The 24237-nt window shown below is 43.4% G+C and overlaps 1 protein-coding gene across 1 annotated transcript in view; it reads right to left on the reverse strand.

The window, feature by feature from the left end:
* RARS1 (arginyl-tRNA synthetase 1) overlaps nucleotides 1–24237 on the reverse strand; it is a 687757-nt gene that overhangs the window by 203912 nt on the left and 459608 nt on the right. The window contains exon 11 of the mRNA XM_068277415.1: nucleotides 23496–23605. Within this exon, the coding sequence (XP_068133516.1) occupies nucleotides 23496–23605 (110 nt within the window). The remainder of the gene's footprint in view (nucleotides 1–23495; nucleotides 23606–24237) is intronic.

A 24237-nucleotide genomic window follows, 5' to 3' on the forward strand; every position in this document is an offset into this window, starting at 1 on the left:
TAGTTGGAGGATAGCGAGGAAGAAATAATGCATCTTATTCATTTTTTTTGCCTTTTTTTTTCTCATTTAAATGACAACTGAAGCGAGAGGAATATGGAGGCTGCCATAGTCATTTTCCTGTAATATACATGTATATTATATATATAAATTAGTAATATATTTATATATGTATTATAATACAATATATTGTAATATACATGTATATTAGTATATATATATTGCTGCCTGCAACGACGTCTGCCTGGATTTTGACTACTCTCTACCTGCCGCCTGCACAGACGTCTGCCTGGATGTTGACTACTCTCTACCTGTCGCCTGCACCGACCTCTGCCTGGATTTTGACTACTCTCTACCTGCACCTACTCTCTACCTGTCGACGGCAACGACCTCTGTCTGGATTTTGACTACTCACTGCCTGCCTTATTTGTACAGTTTCACAATCTTTTAAGTTTATCGATAAATTTAATTATTTCAACAAATGTGTTCTAGTCTTTTATTTATATGCAGAATGTCTAAAAGGCATCTATTCTGACATTTTGGTGAGTTATGACTTAAGAATTGGAGGCTTAACATTCTTGAAAAAAAATGTACCGCTTTTGACTCATAATTCCAGACAGAAATGCACCGCCAGGGAGGTTAAAGCTGAAAGAGAAACTCTCCTTAAAATTTTAGGCAATAAAACCAAATCTAGACAGAGACAGTGGCTTACTAACAAGTATAAGTATAGCAATAAATGTAGGAAAATGTTGGCGAATTGCATTCGGAAAAAGCAACAGGCCAATTATATACATAAAATCAAAAATCAGAACGGGGGATGGAATTCCAAGCTGACAAAATTGCAGACCTCTTCAAAAAATATTATGAAGGGCTATACAACATCCGCACAGACCAGTCGGAGGAGGCAAAGGAGTGCAATAAACAAAAGATACGAGATTACTTTCAGAGAGTAGGCATGCCGAAGTGGTCTGTGGAGTGGTGTACGAGTCCTGAACAAAATATATCAATAGATGAACTAAAATAAGTCTTAAAGTCAACCCTCTCAGTTAAATTGGAAACCATGATGGTAAAAATATAAAGTGCATGGTAACCAATGCTAGAAGCCTTGCAAATAAAACACATATCCAGGCACATCGTCTCTAGTTAGGACATTACATAAGTTATTAAGGAAAGGCGATGTGCCTGGATATATGTGTTTTTTTATTGTTACTGACCCCCTGTGGCCAGAGTTTTAATTCAGTGCACTCCTTCCTTCCCGTTTGTGTCTTTAGTCAGCATGCACACAGCTTATGCTGGTGCATGTGCATGGTGCGCATGGATACATTACGTTAGCTCCCTTGTGTGATTGGTAAGATGCGCTATCTGTCCCAAGAGAGGATGTCAGGATGTGTGCTCATACTCACTAGATAGGTTTGATGCAATTAATGTTGGCATGTCTGCACTATGCATGTTACAGGGCTAGAGTTAGGACACCTACGTTTACCTGGGTACTTCTGCACAGTGTAGGTGACTAAGCAAAATAATGCATTCTTCTGTGAACTAAGACCCTGGCTTTTAACTTAGCTGTAGGGATAACAGTGGTGCCTGGTTGAGTGAATCTGTGAATGCATTTGTTTGAACATTTGCATGCGAGTGTGCGAAAGGGTTACTTGTTTTTTGTACCTTGCAAATAAAATGGACGAACTAGAGTTCATTCTGATTGAAAAAGGATATGATATTGTGGGAGTAACAGACATGGATGGAAAAAAGCCATGACTGGCTAGTGAATTTAGAGGGATACAATGTGTTTAGGAAGGAGAGAGCAGGGAAAAAGGGTGGAGGGGTTTGTCTCTTTGTTAAGAACTCTTTTACAGCTGTCATGAACGAAGAGATGGATGAAGATTGTGAAGATGCGGAGTCCGTTTGAGTAAATATTCATGGTGGAAATAAAGATTGCCAATTGCTTATTGGGGTATGCTACAGGCCACCACATATTGATGAAGCTGCAGAACTACAATTACTACAGCAGATTGAAAAAGCTGCTAGCAAAAATGAGGTCATAGTTATGGGTGACTTCAACTTTCCAGACATTGACTGGAGTATTGAGGCTACCCATTCTGGTAAAAGCGTCAGATTTCTGGCAACACTAAAGGACAGTTACTTGACTCAAATGGTAACGGAACCAACAAGGGGGAATGCGTTACTGAATTTGATCATTTTAAATAGACCAGATAACGTATCAAATGTGTAGGTTCAAGAATATTTGAGAAATAGTGATCACAACATGAGAACGTTTGATCTGGTGACTGATAGGCCGTGGGGCAGCGGGACCACTAAAACTATGAATTTTAGAAAAGCAAAGTTCACTCAGCTAAGGCAGGCACTAAGGGCCATATTCTATTGATGAACTCGCCAGTGCTTAAAGTTCTTAACTTAGGCGATGGGGGCATTGCCTAATCTTATAAAACTTAAGATCCCCGCCAGGTGGAAAAGAACTCGCTTGGGTGATATAATCACCCAGTGAGCGAGTTCTTAACACGTTATCCAAATACCCTTATCATGCCTCCGGGAAGCGATACTTCCCGGCAGACATGAGCGTTAGCTTAGACCTGCAAAAAGCAGGTCTAAACTGGCTAACGCACGTCGCCGCCGCAGCATCTGGGGGTCTCCTTTAATAAGGAGACCCCCAGAGCTCCCCGTCGGATCGCCGCACACTGTAGAAGCCCTCCATGTAGCTGCACCGGCACCCCTGCATACATACCGCCGCAGATCACCCGACGCCTCTCGCCGCAAAATCCGTCGTGTAATTACAGTGTATCGGACACTGTAATTACTGTGCGCATAGAAGGAGCCCGGGCAAAGCATTTTTGAATCTGCAGCCTGTGCTCCCCAACGGTCCGCTGTGTGAGCCATTTTATTTGTTCAGACAGCGGACCAATGGGGAGCCCAGGCTGCAGATTCAAAGATGCTTTGCCCGGGCTCCTTCTATGCGCACAGTAATTACAGTGTCAGATACACTGTAATTACACGACGGATTTTGCGGCGAGAGGCGTCGGGTGATCTGCGGCGGTATGTATGCAGGGGTGCCGGTGCAGCTACATGGGGGGCTTCTACAGTGTGCGGCGATCCGACGGGAAGCTCTGGGGGTCTCCTTATTAAAGGAGACCCCCAGATGCTGCGGCGGAAGATGTCAGCGATGTTCGGCGGTCAACTGCGCATGTGTGGGGAGTGAGGCCGTGGTGCTGATGATGCATCTGCAAGCTACTTATCACCTTGAATAGGATATGGCCCAAAGTGTGGTGAACTGGGATAATGTACCACAAGGGAAGGACACTGAAGGGAATGGCAAGCTTTTAAACTTATTCTCAATCAATATTGTAGTATATATATCCCATATGGAAACAAAATGTCTAGGAATAAAAAAAGGCCTCTATGGATGAATAGAAAGGTTAGAGATAAAATGAAATGGAAAAAGAATGCCTATAAAGTCCTAAAACAGGAGGGGACCAAGGCTGCATTAAGCAATTATAAGGAGTGCAAATTTCAGAGCCGGGACAAGGTCCTCCAGCACCCAAGGCTGAGACAGAAAAGTGCGCCCCTCCATCCCTGCCTCCCCAGCCGTCACACACTGATTGCTATTAGACTAAGAGGTGCCACAGGGCCCACAACCTCCCCAACACCTTAATATCTAGTTATCTGGCTTGCAGTCACTGCTATGTATCCCCTTTTCTTATTTCTTTCTGCTTCAAACACAATTAGGAATGACAGCTGAATGAATTCTGCGCCCCCTCCTACACTGCGCCCTGAGGCTGGAGCCTCTCCAGCCTATGCCTCGGCCCGGCCCTGAGTGCAATAAAAGTTATAAAAAAGAAATTAGGTTGGCATAATTTAAAGCTAAAAATCAAATCGCTAGGGATATAAATTCTAACCCAAAGAAAGTTTACAAGTACATCAACTCTAAAAAAAAAAAAAAAAAGAAAAAAAAAAAAAAAAAAAAGAAAAGTTGACTATTGCACTCCTAAAGGATGAGAACTCAATGAAGGATGACCAAGGGAATGCACAGTTATTAAATGCTTTCTTTACTTTTGTCTTCACAAGGGAAACATCACTGTTGCAAATTACAAATGCAGAGTCTCAATCTTCCAATTGTAATATTAAATACTTAACAAAAGAAGTGAACGCAAGACTAAATAAATTAAAAATTGACAAGGCACCTGGCCCGGATGGCATGCATCCTCGGGTTCTAAGGGAATTAAGGGGTTTATCGATAACTATCGATAAACCCCTTTATCTCATCTTTTATGACTCTCTTTCAGTTGGCAGAGTTCCAGTAGATTAGCGTACAGCCCACGTTTTCCCATTACTTAACCACTTCGCATCGCATCTCCGCCAGGAGAAAAGCGCGATATAAATGTTCTATGTTTGTTTGTTTGTTTTCCCCTTATTGACCAGAGCAGTTTTGACACTTTAGCGGTGTCCCTTTTTAATCAGCAATAACTTCATCTGTACTCGTGCCACTTAAATTATCTATATATCGTTTTTTTCAAGACAAACTAAGCTTTCATTGGGAGTATTTGGTACAAAGTAAAATGTTCCTCTCTATGCATTTTAATGGGAAAAAGTGGGAACATTTTTAAAAAATGCATTGTTTCTCAATTTTGACCAATTCCTGTTTGGAAATAAAAAGTGCGATTGACATAAAAACTGTGCCGCCAGTTAAATTCGCCCCAGTATACATATCCAGATGTGTCCCCAGTATCACCTTCTCCCCCAGTATAGTCAGATGTGTCCCCAATATCAGCCCCCCTAGCATAGCCACATGTGTCCCTTGCGTTTCACAGCCCCAGAATAGATTGACAGACGCACCCCCAGGAATAGTGCCCCTCTTTATAGCCATATGTGTCCCCGGATCAGGATTAACCCCATTATGGCCAGATGTACCCCCAGGATTAGTGCTGCCCCCCCCATTATAGCCAAATGTGCCCCCAGTATATGATAACTGCCCCCCCAGTTGCCCAGATGCACCAAATTAGTACCCCCCCTCCCCTTAGTCAATTAGATGCCCCCCCAACAAATATCTAAACCCCCCTTTTATTTATGCTACCCCCACCCCCCAGGATCGATAGCCAGATGCCCCCCCCCCCATGAGGCAGCCCCCTCCGTGCAGAAATCCTAAAAAAAAATCATCCAGCAAGCAGCCTCACTCACCTACCTTGTTCCTGCGACTGTCCTGAAGCCCGATCCTCTGTTCTCCGCTCTGCAGTCAGCTGCATATTGCCGGTAACCCGGGTCCCGGCTTGATGACGTCATCACGCCGGGACCCGGGTTTCCGGCAATATGCGGCTGAATGCAGAGCGGTGATCGGAGGATCAGACTTCAGGATCGTCGCAGGACCGATCCATCCCTGCCACCCCAGCCATCACACACTGATTGCTATTAGACTAAGAGGCGCCACAGGGCCCACAACCTCCCCAACACCTTAATATCTAGTTATCTGGCTTGCAGTCACTGCCATGTATCCCCTTTTCTTATTTCTTTCTGCTTCAAACACAATTAGGAATGACAGCTGAATGAATTCTGTGCCCCCTCCTACACTGCGCCCTGAGGCTGGAGCCTCTCCAGCCTATGCCTCGGCCCGGCACTGGGTAAAAGTTATAGCATTTACAAACTATGGTGCCAAAAGTGAATTTTCCCATTTTGAAGCATCTCTGACTTTTCTGACCACCTGTCATGTTTCACAAGGTGCTAAAATTCCAGGATAGTATAAATAACCCCCAAATGACCCCATTTTGGAAAGAAGACATCCCAAAGTATTCACAAAGAGGCACGGTGAGTTCATAGAAGATTTTATAAATACCAGGACAGTATAAATAAATAAAATCTTCTATGAACTCACCGTGCTCCTAACAGAATACCTTGGGGTGTCTGCTTTCTAAAATGGGGTCATTTGTGGGGTTCCTATACTGCCCTGGTATTTTAGGGGCCCTAAACTGTGAGGAGTAGTCTTGAAAACAAATATCTCAAAATGACCCTTGAAATCCTAAAGGGACTCATTGGACTTTGGGCCCGTTAGCGCAGTTAGGGTGCAAAAAAGTGCCACACATGTGGTATCGCCGTACTCAGGAGAAGTAGTATAATGTGTTTTGGGGTGTATTTTTACACATACCCATGTTGGGTGGGAGAAATATCTCTGTAAATGGACAATTGTGTGTAAAAAAAAAATCAAAAGATTGTCATTTACAGAGATATTTCTCCCACCCAGCATGTGTATGTGTAAAAATACACCCCAAAACACATTATACTACTCCTGAGTACGGCAATACCACATGTGTGGCGCTTTTTGCCACCCTAACTGCGCTAAGGGGCCCAAAGTCCAATGAGTACCTTTAGGATTTCAAGGGTCATTTTGAGACATTTGTTTTCAAGACTACTCCTCACAGTTAAGGGCCCCTAAAATACCAGGGCAGTATAGGAACCCCACAAATGACCCCATTTTAGAAAGAAGACACCCCAAGGTATTCTGTTAGGAGTACGGTGAGTTCATAGAAGATTTTATTTTTTGACACAAGTTAGCGGAAATTGATTTTTATTGTTTTTTTTCACAAAGTGTCATTTTCCGCTAACTTGTGACAAAAAATACAATCTTCAATGAACTCACCATACTCCTAACAGAATACCTTGGGGTGTCTTCTTTCTAAAATGGGGTCATTTGTGGGGTTCCTATACTGCCCTGGCATTTTTGGGGCCCTAAACCGTGAGGAGTAGTCTTGAAAACAAATGTCTCAAAATGACCCTTGAAATCCTAAAGGTGCTCATTGGACTTTGGGACCCTTAGCGCAGTTAGGGTGCAAAAAAGTGCCACACATGGTATCGCCGCTTTTGGGAGAAGTAGTTTAATGTGTTTTGGGGTGTATTTTTACACATACCCATGCTGGGTGGGAGAAATCTCTCTGTAAATTACAATCTTGATTTTTTTAGACACAATTGTCCATTTACAGAGTTATTTCTCCCATCCAGCATGGGTATGTGTAAAAATACACCACAAAACACATTATACTACTTCTACTGAGTACGGCAATACCACATGTGTGGCACTTTTTTGCACCCTAACTGTGCTAAGGGGCCCAAAGTCCAATGAGCACCTTCAGGCTTTACAGGGGTGCTTAAAATTTAGCACCCCCCCCCCCACTTGCCAGGACAGTTAACAAACCCCACAAATGACCCCATTTTGGAAAGAATACACACTAAGGTATTCCATGAGGGCCATGGTGAGTTCATAGAAAATTTTATTTTTTGTCACAAGTTAGCGGAAAATGACATTTTGTGAAAAAACAAAACTACAATTTCTGCTAACTTGTGACAAAAAGTAAAATATTCTATTAACTCACCATGCACCTCACGGAATACTTTGGGGTGTCCTCTTTCCAAAATGGCATAATTCGTGGGGTCTGTCCTGGCAGTTTAGGGTCTCTGCAATCATTACATGTATGGCCAATATTAGGAGTTTCTGCTATACTCCTTATATTGGGCATAAGGGTAATGCACTCTGGGCTGAAAGGAAAAATGAACGTCAAACAATCAATCAATCAATCAATATGGATGAAAAAATATCTGCCAAAAAAATTTGAAAAAAAAAAAGAGGGGAAGGCGTCTGCCAGAACATAGGAGCTGCCGTCCCAAAAATCAAAACCCACCAGCTCGTATGCCCTGGCAAACCCGATTTAACCATTCACACCGATCGATGTGGATGAACAAATCTTTTTGTTCGTATCTTTTTGATTGCGGAGGAGAACTCTCGTCCTGCAGCACTGCATGCACCGATTTTGTGTAACCTGACAGAAGCACAATGCTTCTGTCAGGATGCACCATCTGTGCTGCAGCTGATTGGTCGGTCGGTCTGGATAGAAAAAAAGAGAGAAGAAAAAAGAAAACAAAAAGGAGGGGAAGGTGTCCGCCTGGACATAGGAGCTGCCGCCCCAAAAATCCAAACCCACCAGCTCGTATACGCCCAGGCAAACCTGATTTATTCATCCACATCGATTGATGTGAATAGAGAAATCATTGCTTGAGTTCTTTTTTGATACAAAGTACTTGCCAAAGCATATGAACCCCAACACCGCTCCTCAGCCCATATGCCTCGGCAAACGTATTTTTTTTACAGCGGAGGAGAAATCTCGTCCTGCAGCGCTGCATGCACCGACTTGTATGTAATCTGACAGACGCACAATGCCTCTGTCAGGATGCACCATCAGTGCTGCAGCTGGTCGGTCTGGATAGAAAAAAGAGGGAAGAAAAACGAAAAAACAAAAAAGGAGGGGAAGGTGTCCGCCTGGACATAGGAGCTGCCGCCCCAAAAATACAAACCCACCAGCTCGTATGCCCAGGCAAACCTGATTTATTCATCCACATCGATCGATGTGAATGGAGAAATCATTGCTTGAGTTCTTTTTTGATACAAAGTGTTTGCATATGAACTCCAACACCGCTCCTCAGCTCATATGCCTCTGCAAACGTATCTTTTTTACTGCGGAGGAGAAGTCTCGTCCTGCAGCGCTGCATGCACCAATTTTGTGTAACCTGACAGACGCGCAATGTTCTGTCAGGATGCACCATCAGTGCTGCAGCTGGTTAGTCATTCGCTCGGTCCACCTGGAAGGTTAATGGATGGAAAAAGAGAAAAAAAAATACAAAAAAAAACAAAAAACAAGCAAGCAGCAAAGCAATTACTTCATTAACATTAATAAACTTTGAACTTTTTTAATTAAAACCTTAACATTGCGAACCAAACATGAACTTTTTTGCTTACCTGTTTGTTTTTAACTTACCTCCCGAGGACAAACCTCTCCTCCCCCATGGGACAATGTGCAAAGTGCAAATCGCACAGAGTTGTGGCGAAGTACATTCCGCATTTTGTCCCAAGTGAAAGGAGAGGTTTCTGGCAGCCCTGTGCATTAGGGTCTCTGGAAACCCGATGTTTGGTTTCACACTGCATATTGACATATCCGGTGGGTCGAGCCCGCCGCACCGTATCGTCCAAAACAGACCTTCAGGGAATACCACAAGAGTAGCATTCGGCCTAGTATTGAACTGCGTTCGCCATAGACTAACATGACTTCCGGGCCGATCGAAATTGCCGCAGAAGCCACGCAGTAGCGTAGGCATGCACTAGCGTTAAGTCAAGCACTTCCGGCGTAGGGGGGGGACCGCAAAGTGTGACTTTCGCTAGGCATTTTGCCCTAACGCATCACAGCAGTGTGAAATAGCACCGAGAGACCTTTGTGTGCCTACCGCTGTGTCTGTAGTTCCCTACTCTCTAATAGTGTACCTGCTCGTGGTGTCAAAACATGCCCCTAGGCATAGGCCAGTCTGGTCAGGGCAGTGGGGACAATAAACAGTGGTGTCACGCCTTGTTCCAGCCCTGCCGCAGACACGACAACGTTTTCCTCGGATTCTGTGACCTGGGGTACTCGGAATCGGATAGGCGTAATGCCTTCCATGCAGCCAGCTAGTTGCATCTTGGGGTTGGGCCCGGACACCTCCTGGATACAGGAGTTCCATAGTGATCTGCCTCTGAAATTGAAGAAACGATCCAGTTCTCCCAGCCTTACTGTAGAGAACAAAGCTGTTGTAAACTGCCAATTGAATTAGATAAAAAGACACTTTTTTATACCAGCGCCTTGTTTTGCGGGAAAGTTAATAGGGCGCTAACCTCTGGTCATTGAAGTCCACCCCTCCCATGTTGGCATTATACTCGTGGACGACAAGGGGTTTTTCAATGACCTCAGTTCACCGATGAATTTGGACTGTCGTGTCTGCATGAATGGTGGACAGAAAGTAAACGACCCTCTTGTCCTTCCATTTCACCGCAAGGAGGTCGTCAGCACTCAAGGCGGCCCTCTGCCCCCGTTAAAGTTTGGTGGTAATGAGCTGTTGGGGGAAGCCCCGGCGACTAGGCCGCACGATGCCACAGCATCGAATTTGTTCTAATTTTAAGTGCTGATAGAGGGCCACACTTGAGTAGTAATTGTCCACATAAAGATGGTACCCCTTCTGGAACAAGGGTGATGCCAAGTCCCACACAACCTTTCCACTGCTCCCCAGGTAGTCAGGGCATCCGACCGGCTCCAATTTGGAGTCTTTTCCCTCATAGACCCTAAAATAAGATGTATAGCCTGTGGCCCTTTCACAGAGCTTATACAGTTTCACCCCATACCGGGCCGCTTGCTTGGGATGTACTGCTTGATGCCAAGGCGCCCGGTAAAACGTATGAGGGACTCGTCTACACAGATTTGCTGTTCAGGGGTATAAGCATCTGCAAATTTTGATGACAGGTGGTCTATGAGGGGCCGAATTTTGTGGAGCCGGTCAAAAGCAGGGTGGTCATGTTCATGACAGGTTTCGTCATCATTGAAGTTCAGGAAGCGCAGGATGTTCTCAAATCGTGTCCTGGACATGGCAGCAGAGTACAAGGGAACATGTTGTGATGGATCCGTAGACCAGTAAGACCGCAACACATTTTGTTTGATTAGTCCCATGAGAAGGCCTAAAAAATTTTAATTTTGGAAACTTGGACTGGTTTCCACCAAAATGGCTGGGCAAGGGGGACATTCGGATTGGCGGTTAGAAATTGTGTGGCTTTACGGTTGGTCTCTGCCACGACTAGGTCTAAGAGATCCTGGGTGATTAACAGATAAAAAAAAGTCTAGGGGCGATCCTAGATTATCTGTCTCCACTTGGACTCCAGACTGGGCGGTGAAAGGGGGCAGTACGGGTGCGGCGGTATCAGGGGATTGGCAATTTGGATTTGCCAGCACCTCTGGTAAACTAGGGGTAGTACGGGCCCGTTTACTTGGTGGCTGCGACTGGGGTGTTACTGCACGTGCCACCAAACCAGTTTCAACTTCTATGCTGGTGCTCGCCACTTCACCAGGGTGTACGGAAGTACTGGTTCTAGCTCCAGGAGATGCTGTGCTGCTGGTGCCTGCCCCACCATGAAATCTCAGACCAGCACGAGCACCATTCTGCTGCCCTTGAGGCACAGGTGTGAGTGTGTGGTACGCCTGGCTCTAGCCAGGACCTCAACCTCATCATCGCTATCGGTCAGTGAGCCACTGCTCAATTCAGGTTCAAACTCAAAACCAGATGATTCGTCGAATGGTTCGTCCCAATCGTCCTCATCCGACTGGGCCATGTACCTGAACACCTCATCATCGGAATACCCTTTCTTGCCATGGTGGACTGCTAAATTTAGGGGGTATTCCTCTGAGACTACCCAGGAAAAAGAGAACCTACCTAGCGAAAGGGAGCATTTGAGAGGTAGAAAGCTGTGGTCACTGAGTTTTGATTAAAAAAAAAAAAAAAAAAAAAAATCAAAACTGATGTTTACAGTGCACAGCTAGTGTACAATGGTTTTTGCAGTGATCAGAAAAAAAAATTCTGTCAGTTCGGTGGGGTGGGCTGAACGCAAGTGCAGGCGAACGATCAGACCTGATCGGGCAAACACTGCATTTTTTAGTGGATCCTAGTGACCCTAATAGATCTGACTGCGATCAGTAATGATCACTTGCAGATACTATATAGCAGGGCTGTGGAGTCGGAGTCGTGGAGTCGGGCAATTTTGGGTGCCTGGAGTCGGAGTCGGGAAAAAATGCACCGACTCCGACTCCTAATGAATTTGTAACTGTAATTAAAATAGAAAATATGATAAAATGTTCTATTTCTCAGATAATAGTCATTAAAAATAATGTATATATACAGTAATAGCTGTGCTTAGTCCACAAAAATGAAATAAACCAATCAAAATTAGTTACTTGTGCTGCTTCAATAAAGCAGTCCCCGTATTTTTAAGGTCAGATATACATATCTGATTGTGACTGTATATATGATGTGTACACAGGAATCTCTTATATATATACACTAAATAACATCTATGCTGTAAGAATAAAGCCTGATGTGTAGCTGTGTCACTAATAGAGATGGTCAACGAGATAGAAATAATTCTGCATTGATGCTGATTTATGCAAATGTATGCACTCCCTTTGCTGATGAAATCAAATAATTTGATATGTTGTTAAAATTTGGTTTGGTGACTACAAATTAAAGCGTAACTGAGACGGATGAAAAGTAAAGTTTTATACATACCTGGGGCTTCCTCCAGCCCCCTTCAGGCTAATCAGTCCCTCGCTGTCCTCCACCACCCGGATCTTCAGCTAGGAGTCCGGGTAATTCAGCCAGTCAGCGCTGTCCGGCCGCATACCGCTCCCACAGCCAGGAACATTCTGCACCTGCGCAATAGTGCTGCACAGGTGTAGTATGCTCCTGGCGGCGGAGTGTGTGCATGCGCACTACGCCCGACTGGCTCAAGTACCTGGACTCAAAGCAGAAGATCCAGGTGGTGGAGGAGGACAACGAGGGACTGATTATCCTGAAGGCGGCTGGAGGAAGCCCCAGGTATGTATAAAACTTTAATTTCATCTGTCTCAGGTTTACTTTGTTACACAGTAGTACTATACTCTACATATGCACTCCCCACAGAGCTGCAGGAAATCCACTGAGAATGCTGTGCACATTGAACACAGAGGTGTTGTCTGTTTACAATCTCCTCATTCCCCTGCAGAGTACCTGCACATCATTCTTACATGTACCCACACTTACATTGCCTAGGGCCTGATAGATGTTCTTTGTTCCGGTTTGTACCTTTTACAAGTATTCTTACCAAGGACTAGTTTTAGTCTAAAGGGAATAAATATAGTAGTCTACATATCCTTCTCACTTCAGTTGTCTTGCAAAATTCCTAAGCGTTGGCAGTTAAGAGACGAATTTCATGTTACATACTTTTAATCAACAAAATTGTAATATGCAAATTAGAGGAGTCGGAGTCGAGGAGTCGGAGTCGGTGGAATCCTAAACTGAAGAGTCGGAGTCGGTGGATTTTTGGACCGACTCCACAGCCCTGCTATATAGTAACAATGTTGATTAGCAACAGTGATGACGCTAATTAGTGACTGTGGTGCAGTGGGCTGAGCACTAACTGACACAAAGGGGCCTAGCTAACTGGCCTAACTGCTAACACTAGTGATACTAAAAAAGTGACAGTTTTCACTGATCACTGTTTTTAGATCACTAGGATAGTGACGGGGGTGGTGGCGAGTGGGGAATCAGAGGCAAGCAGAAACAATCACAGGACAATCAAAGCCAATCACGATAAATCAAAGCCAATCACAGGCCAATCAAACCCAATCACAGGCCAATCACAGCCGATCACGGGACAATCAAATACAATTACGGGACAATCAAATACAATTACAGCACAATCAAATACAATTAAAGCACAATCAAATACGATGTCAGCACAATCAAATACAATTACAGCACAATCAAATAAAATGCACTGGGAAGGTGATTGGGGGGGGGGGGGGGTCTTAGGGGGGTTGATTAGGTGCCCGCACGGGCAGATTGGGTCCTGATCTGATGGGTGGCAGACACAGGGGGTGACTGATGGGAGATCAGTGAGCGATTACAGGGGAGAATAGATGTAACCAATGCACTGGAGAGGTTATCAGGAGGGGGGTCTGAGGGCAATCTGAGGGTCTGGGTGGTTGATCAGGTGCCCCCAAGGGACAGTTTAGGGTCTGCTCTGATGGGTGGTGGTGACAAGGGGTGATAGACAGGTGACAGACAGGTGATAGAAAGGTGGTCAGTGGGTGGGGCAGATGTATACAGTAGTATACAGTATACAGGGGGGTGGTCTGGGGGGATCTGAGGGTAGGGGGGGTGATCAAGGGAACCTAGAGGGCAGTTAGGGACCTAACCTAAATGATAGCGTCGGCAGATAGTGGCAGGGGGTGATTGATGGTTTTATAGAGGGGTGCTTGGGTGTACACGCTGGTGTGCTGAGGTGGTCAGGGGGGGACCTGAGGGCTGGGGTGGGCGATCTGTGGGTGAGAAAAGACGTGTTGTGGTGCTTACTGACAGGGCTGCCTCCTCCTCCGATGGTCGCTAGACGAAGAGTGCGGAGGAGGAGGAGGCAGCCTGTATATTACACTTTGTCATGTAAACAAAGTGTATTATACATTTCTATTGGCCCAGATCGTCAATTCAAACCCCGCCGGCGCTGCTAATTGGCCAGCGGGGTATCGGGCCAGGTGGGCGGGACCTCTTTCCGGCGGCAGCGCGCGTCAATGACGCGATCGCTCCCTGGACACGCCTTAAGGACCCGCCGCCGACAGGCGTATTGCGGTCCTTAAGGCGTCCACTTTGCCGCCGTCCATGGGCTGTGGGCGGTCGGCAAGTGGTTAACATCAGTTGTATGCAAACTATTTGAGGGGTTACTAAGAGATAATATACAAGACTTCATAGTAGAAAATAATCTTATTTCTCAGCATCAGCATGGGTTTACTAAAGACAGGTCCTGTTTGACTAACATGCTCAGCTTTTATGAGGTAGTGAACGCTAACGTGGATATTGGGAATGTTGTAGATGTGATATACTTGGACTTTGCAAAGGCCTTCGACACTGTTCCCCACAAAAGTCTGGTGCAAAAGTTGAGGATGCAAGGAGTGGGGAAGAGTATGTGCATGGATAAGGAACTGGCTAAACAAAGAGTTGTGGTTAATGGATCATACTCAAAATGGGTGGCTGTTAGCAGTGGGGTCCCACAGGGGTCAGTACTGGGTCCAGTGCTCTTCAGTTTATTTACGAATGATCTAGTAGATGCAGTAGAAAGCAATGTTGCTATTTTTGCAGATGATACAAAATTGTGCAGAATCATGAATTCTCAGTAATTCATGAATTCTCAGGAATTACTACATATTGCAACAGGATCTGGATAGGATGGCTATATGGGCACATATATGGCAGATTAAATTTAATGTTGAAAAATGTAAAGTCATGCATTTTGGTTGTGCCAATGGTCTAGCACCATACAAAACAAACGAGATACAGATGGGGACATCAAACTTGGAGAAGGACTTAGGAGTACTCATCGACAACAAGTTAAATAATCATATTCAATACCAAGATGCTGCAGTTAAAGCTAATAAAATTTTGGGATGCATTAAAAGGGAAATAAAAACTCGAGATGCTAGCATAATATTGCCCCTGTTTAACACTCTACAATAGTAAGGCCACATCTGGAATATGGAATTCAGTTCTGGGCACCACGTTACAGGAAAGATATTGATACGAGGGATGGAAGGTCTCACTTACTAAGAAAGGTTTGATGAAATGGGTTTATTTAGAGAAAAGACGCCTTAGAGAGGATCTAATTAACATGTATAAATACATCAGAGGGGAATATAAAAGCTTGGTGGATGAGCTTTTTGTCCCTAGGCCATTACAAAGGACTAGAGGACATGATCTGCGCATGCAGGAAAAACGTTTTAGCCATTTATTTAGGAAAGGGTTCTTTTCAGTAAAAGTGATTAAGATGTGGAATGCATTGCCACAGGAAGTAGTTATGGCAAATTCTATATCTGCATTTAAAGGGGGCTTAGATGCTTTCCTTGCGTTGAAAGACATCCATGGCTATAATTACTAGGTAATGCCCAGTAGTGTTGATCCAGGGATCAATGCCTGCCATGTTGAATCTGAAAGGAATCTGATGTGTGCCACACACTAGGAACAGATATCCAATAGATTACAGAATGATATCTATTGGAAATTGATCGAATGCATTCTTGCACCATTAGATCCAATGCAACTCTATGGGCCATCGATCTGCTGCCAACAGCAGATCGACCTAGATTTTCCGTCCTTTCAGATCAAATCGATTGATTTGCTGATTTTAAAGAATCGATTTCTGATCGATCGATTCTATAGAATCGATCGTTCAATGGCTGAAATCGACCAGTGTATGGGCCCTTTTAGCATGCATCCCCCACAGCTATCTATCTGAAGCAGCACCAATAGAAGATCTCAATGATAATAGCTAACATCCAAACAGAACATAAAACAAATTACTACATTACAGAAACAAACTGTACAAACTAGTATGTTAATATTATAGGTTTGCCACACTCCTCCCTTTATAGCTCCCTGAAGCAACAGGTAACCCCTTTTTAGAGTGAACTCCTGGGTCCATGCATACCAAACCATGGGGGATTCTCAGCGTTTTCTTCATTTTTCAAAAGCACTTACTGAATGGCAGTTACTCAGTCTAATGCCTGGTATACACAATGAGATTTTCTGGCAGATTAACTTAACGATTATTTCCAGCATGTCCCATCTGATTTCTACTCGTTTTTCCGATCAATTTCTCATTCACTTCTATAGAAAATCGATCAGAAATCAGATCGGACATGTTGGAAATAATCTACCTGACAGTAAATCTGCCAAAAAATCTCATTGTGTGTACCAGGCATAACTGCTAAAATAGTTTGTAAATGAGTAACTGGACTTGCAGATATATTTGTATAGATCTTTTCCAGGCATTGCTTGTAAAGAATAAAGCAGGTAAAATAAGTCCCCATGAGGACATAGACTAGTCTAAAACCTGTCAGATCGGACAGCAACATAGTTACATAGTTGTTTGGGTTGAAAAAAAGACATAAGTCCATTGTCAACCAGAAAAAAGTACAACACTAGCCTGCACCCTCACATGTCCCTATTTATCCAGAGGAGGGCAAAGAAAACCCCTTAAAAGGCATTATCCAATTAGCCCAAAAATGGAAAAAAAAATCCTTCCCGACCTGCCCTAGATGGCAATCAGATAAAATCCCTGGATCATCACAACCGGAAATTACCTAGTAATTATAGCCTTGGATATCTTTTAACCCAAGGAAAGCATCTAAGCCCCGCTTAAGTACAGACATAGAATTTGCTATAACTACTCCCTGCGGCAGTAAATTCCACATTTTATTCAGGGCTGGTGCACACCAAAAAAGCGTATTGTAATAGAATGGATCACACCAGAGTGATGTGATTTTTTTCCCCAAACACAAGTCCTCCATGTGCAGATCATGTCCCCTAGTGCTTTGCAAAAGGCTAGGGACAAAAATCTCATCAGCAAAGCTTTTATATTGCTCTCTGATGCATTTACACATGTTAATTAGATCTCTTCTAAAGCCCCATACACAAGTTCAACAGCGGTCTATTATGCAGCACAATTGTTGAACAACTTCTGTTGTGAAACATGTTGAAACAGCTAAAAAAGTACTTTGCTATTGTTCAAAAAGCTGAGAAGACGGATATAAGAAGTCAATCGAAAAGTCTTATCAGCTTTTTGAACAATAGCAAAATAATTTTTTTTAGCCGTTTCAACTTGTTTCACAACAAAAGTTGTTCAACAATTGTGCTGCATAAAAGACCGCTGTTGAGCGTGTGTATGGGGCTTAAGGTATCTTTTCACCAGACTAAATAAGCCCAGTTTATCTAAATTTTCCTGGTAAGGGAGACCTTCCAACCCTCTAATCAATTTTGTTGCTCTGCACCTGCTCTAAAACTGCAATATCTTGTAATGCGGTGCTCAGAATTAAATTCCATATTCCAGATGCAGTCTTAGAGAGCTAAACAGGGCAATACAATATTATGTTAGCATCATGTGTTTTTATTTCCCTTTTAATGCATCCAAAAATTTTCTCAGCTTTAGCTGCAGCGGCTTGGCACTGAATATGATTATTTAACTTGTCAATGTTTTGACTAAGTACTCCCAAGTTTGCCGACCCCATCTGTATCCTGTTTATTTTGTATGGTGCTAGACCGTTGGTACAGCCAAAATGCACGACTTTACATTTTTCAACTTTTAATTTCATCTTCCATTTATTTGCGATATAGCCATCCTATTCAGATCCCTTTTGCATAGTGATAGTGACCATCATCCTGAGAGCTGAGGATTCTGCACAATTTTGTATCATCTGCAAAAATAGCATTGTTTTCTACTGCATCTATTAGGTCATTAACAAACAAATTGAAGTGTACTGGGCCGAGTACTGATCCCTGGTACCCCACTGCTAACAGTCACCTATTTTGAATGTGATCCACTGACCATAACTTTGTTTTCTGTCCATTAGCCAGTTCCCTATCCATGCACAAAGGACTCTTTCCTAGTCCTTGCAGCCTCTACTTTTGCACAATACTGTTGTGGGGAACAGTATTGAAGTCTTTTGCAAAGTCCAAGTATATCATATCTACAGCATTCACAATATCCACACTAGCATTCACCACCTCATAAAAGCTGAGCATATTAGTCAAACAGGACCTGTCCTTAATAAATCCATGCTGATGCAGAAAAATATGATTATTCTCTGCTATGAATCTTGTATAGCATCTCTAAGTAAGCCCTCAAATAGTTTGCATACAACCAACTGATTTTATGCTGGGAACACATTACGTTTTGCCGTTCGATTGATAAATTCTGTCATGTCCGATATTCCTCTCGATCGTTTTACTGCTCGATTCCTCATAGAAGTGAATGGAAAAAGATAAGAAAACGAGTGGAAGATAAGAGAATTGAGTGAAGAATCAACGGGAAAAAATGATTGGGCGGAAAATCGAATGGGAAAAACGTATTGTGTGTTCCCAGCATTAAACTTACAGGTCTGTAATTTACCAGATTTTTTGCCCTTCTTAAATAATGGAAAAACATGGGCTGTATGCCAATCTATTGGTACTCTGCCAGTTGAAAGAGTTTATAAAAGATAAGATTTAAAGGGGTTTATCAATAACAACTTAATTCCCTTAGGACCCGAAAATTATGCCATCCGAGCCAGGTGCCTTTTTTTATACTTAAAAAAAAATATATATATTTTTGCCTTCACTTTTTCCCGCGTGAAGTATTTAATATTACAATTGGAATATTAGAACCCTTTCACATCTATAATTTGCAACAAAGTTTCCCTTGTGAAGAAAGAAGCAAAGCAAGCATTCAATAGCTCCGCATTACTTTGGTCATCCACCATTGAGTCCTATAGGAGTCCAATACAGTCTTTTTTTTTTTTTAGTTGATGTACTTTTCTTTGGGTTAGATTTGATATCCTTAGCGATTTGATTTTCAGCTTCAATCTTTACCAGTTTAATTTATTTTTTCAACTTTTATTGCACTCCTTATAATTGTAGCAGTAGGGTATTGTACCGTGTTAGGCCCGGTTCACACTTGCGGTGGCCCTCCGGAATCGCCGTGCCGGAGCCGCACCGCTTGCAGAACGGACGGAACGGACGCACGGCATAGCAATGAAAGCCTATGCGTCCGTTCACATGCGTCCGTTCTGCCAAACCGGAGCCGGACCGGATCCGGGCCGGATCCGGACTCCGTTCCAACATGCGCTATTTTTTCATCCGGCTCCTCCGGCAGCCGTATCCGGGGCGGAGCCGGACTGCACCATCCGGCCAATACAAACCAATGGGAACCGGAGAGCGCACAACACACTGGCTGAGAAATCCGGATGTTCTACCCCACTTCCTATGGGGATTGTTGCGGCGATATTGGATGGGGACACATGGGCAAGCATTTTGGAGTGGAGCAGCACAGCTGGATCCGGAGATGTTGGCAGCATGTCGCAGGTGGAGGTGAGTGCTAAACAGCAGAGGGCCTGATTCCACAGGTCCCCCTTCTGCTGACCTCCCAGACCAACTTTTTTTTTGTTTTTAACGAACTTTTGCCAAACTGATCCGGATCGCATCCTGATGGACACCTGATGCAACCTGACCGGATCCGGATCGGATCCGGATCAGAACCGTACGGTTCCGGTCCGGATCCGGTCAGGTCATCCGGTCCGTTTGGCAAACAACCGCTAATGTGAACCGGGCCTTAGCCATCAGTAAAAGCAAGAAGTTTTAAAGAGACTCTGTAACAAATTTTTCAGCCTTAGTTCTTCTATCCTATAAGTTCCTATGCCTGTTCTAATGTGCTCTGGCTTACTGCAGCCTTTCCTAATTGCATTGTCTCTGTAATAAATCTCATCTCCTTTCCTCTGTCGCGTCTGTCGGGCTAAGGCTTGAATGTGTGGAATGTGCAGGGCTGCTTGTGATTGGATAGAAGCGACACACACCCTCTGCAGGCCCCCTGCACACTCTGTATGACTCACACAATCTGTTTATGTGAGCCTATCACAAGCTGGTTAGTTTGTTTGTAAACACTGCCTAAAACTGTTAATTACAAGCCAGGATTGCAGCAGAGAGTGGCAGAAACAGCAAAGAGGGGCACAGGAGAAAATAAGGAATAGAATGGTATGCTTTTTAGTGTAAGAATATTAGAGTATAGATTCTCTTTAAATCAGGATGATACCATTTATTGGCTAACTAAAAAGAATAAGCGAGCTTTCGGCTTTACAGCCTTCATCGGGCTTAAATCCTGTTTGCTTGCAGGCTGATGGTATAGACAGCTTTATACATGCAACATCAAAAGGGGACACAGATTTTTTCAAGCATACATACATGTCATTAAGATGCCTTAAGTGAAACAGAACATCTAAATGGGGTGGGACGTTGTTAGCTGGGATAAGAATCCTTGTTTACATACACCATGCTCACAGACCTGGGAGTTGGACTGTCACAGAAGCATCGTAAATTCTGAGTTCACAAGTTTAGCTACAGGCTGAGAGAGTTTAAGCATTAAATATCATCAGTCTCATACCAATATAAAAAGTTTTTGTCCTTATTCAAGCCTTTGTCCACTGCTTTGAACCAATTGCTACAACCCACACCTGGAAATGTTAAGGAGGATTGCTAAGGAACTTCATCCCATTTTACACAAGGATAACAGACTGAAAAAGATATTCCCTAAACCTTCCCTCGTCATATCGGCAACCACACAATCTAAAAAAGATGATTGTCAGGAGTTCTTTAAATAGGCCAAAACAAAACGGAACATCACCCTGCCGACAAAAAAGGTGTGGGACTTGCAGACACATTTACTCCACTGACAGGTTAACGATACCATGTTCACAACAGAAGTACAAAGTACAATGCACATTTTCCTGTGGATCCACCAATCTGGTATATCTGATCATGTGTGCTAAATGCCCCAATGATATGTACGTGGGAGAAACTGGACAAACTCTGTGCAAACGTATGAACGGACACAGGTACACTATTAACGATACCAAATCTAAACTACCAGTTGCTACACACTTTCGTTCCAATGGACACAGCATGTATGATCTTCGTGTCACTGCCCTGAAGGGTGGCTTCAAAACGTCAAATGATCGATTAATAGCGGAAGCATAATTTATTAATTGGTTCAAAGGCTTGAATAAGGACAAAACTTTTATATTGGTATGAGACTGATGATATTTAATGCTAAAACTCTCTCAGTCTGTTGCTAAACTTGTGAACTCAGAATTTAGGATGCCTCTGTCACCTTTTTTGTCGGCAGGGTGATGTTCCGTTTTGTTTTGGCCTATTTAAAGAACTCCTTACAATCATCTTTTTTAGATTGTGTGGTTGCCGATATGACGAGGGGAGGTTTAGGGAATATCTTTTTCAGTCTGTTATCCTTGTGTAAAATGGGATGAAGTTCCTTAGCAATCCTCCTTAACATTTCCAGGTGTGGGTTGTAGCAATTGGTTCAAAGCAGTGGACAAAGGCTTGAATAAGGACAAAAACTTTTTATATTGGTATGAGACTGATGATATTTAACCACTTAAGCCCAACTGGACGAGATTTCTCGTCCAGTTGGGCTGCGCGCACTCCCGCGGGTCGCGCGCGCTCCCGCGGGCCCCCCCGTGCGCGCCCCCGCTGCTGCCCGTTAGCCCACCGATCAGTGAAAGGGATTATAAATCCCTTTCGCTGATCGGACCCCCCCGGAGAAAAGCCGACAGCGTCTCTTCAGACGCTGCAGCTTTTCTGAGCTCTGGGCTCCTTTCTTCTGCCTGGGAGCGAGATCGATCGCTCCCAGGACTTTTTGATTCTGGCCATCTTGTGGCCAAATAGCAAATTGCACCTAAAAAGAAAATTTTTTACAAATAAACATATAAATATATTAAAAAAAAACCCTGTTTACCTCCCACACCAAAAATACCCACATACAAGTTTAAATTAAAAAAAAAAAAAATTACAATAATAAAAAAAAACAAAAAAACATAAATAGTTACCTAAGGGTCTGAACTTTTTAAATATGCATGTCAAAGGAGTATATCAATATGATTTAATAAATTATGGGCTTCTAAACAGTGATGGACGCAAAACGGAAAAAATGCACCTTTATTTCCAAATAAAATATTGTCGCCATACATTGTGATAGGGACATAATTTTAATGGTGAAATACCCGGGGCATATGGGCAAATACAATACGTGAGTTTTAATTATGGAGGCATGTATTATTTAAAAACTATAATGGCTGAAAACTGAGAAATAATGAATTTTTTCCATTTTTTTCTTATTCTTCCTGTTAAAATGCATTTATAGTAAAGTGGCTCTTAGCAAAATATACCACCCACAGAAAGCCTAATTGGTGGCGGAAAAAACAAGATATAGATCAATTAATTGTGATGAGTAGTGATAAAGTTATTGGCAAATGAATGGGGGGTGAAAGTTGCTCGGATGTAAAAAAATTTCAACCCTTCGGGCTTAAGTGGTTAATGCTTAAACTCTCTCAGCCTGTAGCTAAACTTGTGAACTCAGAATTTACGATGCTTCTGTGACAGTCCAACTCCCAGGTCTGTGAGCATGGTGTATGTAAACAAGGATTCTTATCTCAGCTAACAACGTCCCACCCCATTTAGATGTTCTGCTTGCGCTCTCCTGCCTCCACTAAAATGGCCACCAGAGCTGGCCGTGGCTGCGCAGTTCGCATAGATGTGAGTGCGGCTGCGCAGCTCTAGGGCCCCCCCCCCCGATCCACGCTACAGGCTGTCTCCTGTAGCGTGGCTCGGGGGGAGGCCCTAGAGCTGCGCAGCCGCACTCGCATCTATGCGGACTGCGCAGCTCCGGCAGCCATTTTAGTGGAGGCAGGAGAGCCCGACCGGGCTGTGGGGTTGGGAGCGGCTCGGGGGGACTATTGAACTGCAGGGCGGCGGAACGGCACGGAGTGCGCAGATGGCGTCCTCCGTGCATTCAAATTCAAGTACTTAACTTTTTTTTTGTTATTTGGACTCATAAGTCCTTTAATGACATGCATGTATGCTTGAAAAAAATCTGTGTGTCCCCTTTTGATGTTGCATGTATAAAGTTGTCTGTACCATCAGCCTGCAAGCAAACAGGATTTAAGCCCAACGAAGACTGCAAAGATGAAAGCTCGCTTATTCTTATTCTTTTTAGTTAGCCAATAAATGTTATCATCCTGATTTAAAACTTCTTCCTTATAATTGCTTAGTGCAGCCCTGGTCCCCTTCTGTTTTAGGACCTTATAGGCATTCTTTTTCCACTTAATTTAATCCCTAACCTTTTTTTTTCATCCATAGAGGCTTTTTTATTTCTAAACGTTGGGATATATTTACTACAACACAGGAGAAAATTAATTTAAATTGTATTTTACTCTGGGGAAAAATGTAATGCTTATAAGCATGTGCTAACATGTGTTTTAAATTTTTATAATTTTCACAATAGTGGTCCTTTAAACAACATATTAATTAATCTTAGTTACCGGTCTTCTCCTAAGACAACCCCAAATCCAGCATGTTCCACTCTGGTAACTTTCGCATCATACCATCCAATCGTCTGTCCAGCTGAAAACACATTCTGTAAATGTATACCCTAGAGAAAAAGGAAAAGATTTTATATAAAAACATAACGAAAGCCTTAAAAAGTTAAATGAACAAGACAACGACAAAGAGAAAGTTTGTGAACCAGAATGAATCAGACCATAATTAGGAAAATCTAGGCAAATTACATTTTCATACATTTTTTAGCTTCCATCTAATGCGGAGACAGAACTTGGACTGAACTTTGTTTTTGTGGGGAATGAGGCCTTTGCTTTGCATGAACACCTTCTGAAGCCTCTCCCCCAAAAAGGTTTGGATTACCCTCACAAGGTTTACAATTTCAGTCTCATGCCTGAAGGGTTGTTGAGAACCTTTTTGGTATCCTGGCCAATAGATTCAGAGTGTTACACACAGCCATCAATCTGCACATGGACAAGGTGGACATTGTTGTGTATGCATGTTGCATGCTACACAATTTCTTGCGTAGAGAACAAGGGGGTGCTTATCTACCCAGCAACAGCGTTGATACTGTTGATGCTACGATGGGTGCTATTGTTCCCGGTGATTGGGGACAGAGCTCTGTACCATTACCCCCCTTGCAGCCATGTGGACCACGAAATGTTGCCAGTAGTGCTCACGAGAATCGCGAGCAATACCTTCAGTACTTTAATGGCGCAGGAGACA

Source organism: Hyperolius riggenbachi, chromosome 3, assembly GCF_040937935.1.
Source record: "Hyperolius riggenbachi isolate aHypRig1 chromosome 3, aHypRig1.pri, whole genome shotgun sequence".
Lineage (NCBI taxonomy): Eukaryota > Metazoa > Chordata > Amphibia > Anura > Hyperoliidae > Hyperolius > Hyperolius riggenbachi.